Source organism: Lactuca sativa, chromosome 7 (assembly GCF_002870075.4).
Source record: "Lactuca sativa cultivar Salinas chromosome 7, Lsat_Salinas_v11, whole genome shotgun sequence".
NCBI classification, from domain to species: Eukaryota; Viridiplantae; Streptophyta; class Magnoliopsida; order Asterales; family Asteraceae; genus Lactuca; species Lactuca sativa.
Window position 1 is genome coordinate 157,540,252 of NC_056629.2, and position 3,794 is coordinate 157,544,045.

The window sequence follows — 3,794 nt, forward strand, 5'->3', positions numbered from 1 at the left end:
AAGATCTTTTGAACTATCCAAACACCTTTTGGCTTTATTTAAACTTTTTGGAAAAGTTAAAAGCCAAAAGTTATTTTAAAAGCAACCCCAAACATCATCATAATATGTTTAATTTTTTTTTAATTTTTATTATAATTTTAAGATATAAGACTAAAGGTGTCATGCTTTTTTACCAATGGTAAATGGGTGTCACATAGGCGTCGTGTAGACTTTTACAATTTTCATATTTTTACCTACGAAGTGTGGTGTCATGCCTATGGGTTTTTTTTAGTTTCATTTTGGAAAAAGATTATTCTTTTTTTTAAACCATACTAAAATTTAAAATAACATAAAATTAAAAATTACAATTAAAAAATCCTAAAAAAATAAAAAAAAAAACATGAAAATTAAAGTTACATTGAAAACCTAAAAATTAAAAATAAAACACGACGTTAAAATTTAAAAACCTAGAAAAAAAAAAACAAAGCATCGAATTTTCAGTTGCGTTTCAGATTATATTTTTCCCGAATCGATGCTTTCATAATTTTTTCCGCTTCTTGATCCTCCGGGTGGAGGTGTCTCACGTCTTGCATTAACAACGTATACTCGGTGAGTCAGATGGTTTCATCCATATGCTTATCCAAAGTTGAATTCAATTGTGTCATTTGTGTCATCATTTCTTCCAGTCTGGCAGACCGCTCGGTTCGACTGAAGAATTTGAAGAAGTCGCTTTCACTTTTCTTTTTGCTCGAACTTTTGTTTTGTCCATTCCCATTGGACGAGGAGGCGGGCGTATTTCTTCAATGTCGTTGTTATCATCATTAAGATTAACGCTTACATGACCATCTGATGAGACTTGTTGCGAGCTCGAATATGAAGATGTCTGACTTCTTTTTGGTGAATTTGCAATTTCTTCATGTGTTGCAAGTTCCCTCCACCTAATGCTTCTTTTGACAACTTCCCACACATGAATAAAGTTAAAAGAGTTTTGCATATCATCTTGGAATGTAGCATGTGTTTTTTTTTTCAACAAATTCGCTTCACTTTCTCCGCTAGCCCATTGCTTCTCAAAGTTTCTGTAAATTTCATTCCAACGTGTGACGACTTTGTTCATAAGATTCCATTTGGAGTTACATTGGTCGGAGGTCCGATAATTTGGACTTCGACCCATTCCCCTATAAAAGCGCTCTGTGATATGTAACCATAACTGATCACTATTTTGACCATTTCCCGTGCCACCATCTTCAGATATGTCGACCTATGCCCTTGCTAACTCAGCTTCTTCTTTTTGTGTTCTTCTTCTCAGATCAACCTTCCTTTTCTTTTGTTGTTGAGGTTGTTGTTGCTGTTCTTCGTGTTCTTCATGCTCGGTTGAAGGTGTGAATGGCGGTTAGGATGGAAATTGGGTTTGAGATGGTTGGGTTTGAGGTTGAGATTGGAAATGAAATTGTTGAGGCATTTGAAATTGTGAATAATAGCTAGGCACACCATCCATTTATGGTCGGTAAGGTGATGGTGATGACGGATCGCAGCCGAAAAGTGCGTAGGCATTTTTAACATTTTGATTTAGAGCATTTTGTTTGGAAGAGTTTGGATTGTTGGAAGAAAACATTTTCAAAGAAAAAATTGTTGTTGAGAATAGTGGTGATTTTTGAAAATGTGGTTTGTATATAAAGTAGATTAAAAAAGAAAAAAAAATGAAATATGCCAAAACTAGCCGTTGCCGACCGTTTGGCAACGTTCCATTCTTTAAATCGCCACAAAAATCACACATTTGTCATCGGTAAAGGACCACCGGCAGTGAAAGAGCGCTACGTCGGACACCGCCGGTGTCCCCTCTACGATACCATTCAACCTAAAAATGATTATAAACCATTAAAAACATTATAAAAAATGATTTGAGCAAATATGATATTTTGAAGGTTTATAAAAGATAAATATGATATTAAAAAATTAAGTTGAACAAATATAATATTTTAATATTTAAGGACATATCTTGAACTCTCTTCTTTATTTTTATATAATATATTCACTAAAAAAATTGCAAAATCTAAGGAAAATATTAAAACAATAAAAAATTAGACTAAATTCGAAATTTAAATCATCTGTATAATTAATATATTCAGTTATTTCTTTTCATAGAAAATATAATTTACCCAATTGGGCCGATAAAAACACCACACGAACACAAACTATATTCTGTATAATAGTGGAGACCCAATTTATCTGGGCCCATTTTGTAGCCCAATTATGTAAGTTTTAGACGGTGGGCCCACAAAAATCACACTTTTAAATACTCACTCTCCCTCTCACCGCCGGGAGAACCCTCTCACTGTCTCCCTCATTCTCAATCGTAAAACCATTTCAAAAAAATTAGCAGAACGTTCCTCCGCCGTCGACGGCGGAGCTGTGCAGGATGACAAGCTCAAAACAACACCCTAAGCTTCTGTCCAAACAACTCTCATGGTCTCCGGACATCCACCGCGACATAGAATGGCAGAAGCTTAAGATCAAACAGCTACGTCGTTTCCGCCACCGCCGCTGCAAGAGCATCGACGCTACTCCTGAAGTTGACGTCACTGATGATGATTTGAAGGAGCTTAAAGCGTGCTTTGATTTAGGTTTCGGTTTTGATTTCTCTAGCGATTTGGATCCGAAACTCTCGCAAGCTTTTCCCGCTCTAGAATTGTACGCCGCCGTTAACCGGCAGTACAATCGCAGACTACTGTCAAGGTCTTCGTCGTTAAGTTCTGATTCATCTTCAACCTCATCAACCCCCATCTCCACAATTATCGATCCAAGTAAACAAAATTTCGTATTCCGATTACTTTTTTTTTTGTTTTGTTTTCCTAAATCTCGATTAAGTCCATTTCTGATTTGAATTGTTCTACAGGCGATGATCCGGAAAAGATGAAGACGAAATTGAAACAGTGGGCGCAAGTGGTTTCGTGTTCTGTTCATGAAGCTTCTTCACAATCACAAATCACAACCAGTGACAAACATAATTAAGAGATAGGAGATTTATATAAGGTACAATTCGGTATATCTTTTGTGCCTTTGTCATAAGAAGAATCGAATGTACATAAGTCTTATCAGTTCAAAAAACCTCCATTGATGAAAAGAAGGAATGGACATCAGATTCTATCTAATCCGATAGAACATTCCACCCAAAAGTTTTCAATAATCGAATAAATTATGTACAAAATGTTAACATTGAAGTTGTCTAACTGAAATAATGATTACTTCTTCTTCTTCTTCTTCTTCATAATTCATGAATCAATGGAAATAGCATCGGATCTTTCGAATGAAATGAAAATCAACGATTTATTAGTTAATTGTTAATTGTTAATTAAATTATTATACAAAAAATGTGCTTTCTGTTACGTGGTAAACACCCATCCATGAAGACACACATGTTTAACAAATCAGAAAAAGGTGAGAATGAGTTTTGCTCGACACAAGAATCGCAAAGCCAAATTTCACTTTCACGTGAAAATAGTTCCCAAAATTTGTTTTATATTTGTCTTCAACAATTGAATCTTTCTTTCTGAGATATCCACGAAAAGGGACCACGCTTTTTTGCTTTCAATAAATAAACCCAAACAAATCATCATTTTCTTTCTACCTTTTTAGTTGCAAAAATGCATCACACATATTGCTTGTGATTTGTGAACTAACTTTTTCCATTAAAAATATCTTTGGGTAAATATTTCATTAGTGTTTTCTTTTTCATATACTTTAAAAAAAAAATTAACTTTATACCATCTATAAAATATTTTAGCCTTTATTTCATGTAATATGAACAATTAATCACA

General features: G+C 34.4%; 1 protein-coding gene across 1 annotated transcript; it reads left to right on the forward strand.

The window, feature by feature from the left end:
* The first annotated feature begins 2,286 nt into the window (after positions 1–2,286).
* On the forward strand, positions 2,287–3,233 carry LOC111895749 (uncharacterized). The gene is made up of 2 exons (XM_023891826.2): positions 2,287–2,780; positions 2,873–3,233. The coding sequence occupies exons 1-2, from the start codon at positions 2,396–2,398 to the stop codon at positions 2,986–2,988; spliced, it is 501 nt and encodes a 166-aa protein (XP_023747594.1). The 5' UTR covers positions 2,287–2,395; the 3' UTR covers positions 2,989–3,233.
* Positions 3,234–3,794: the final 561 nt, after the last annotated feature.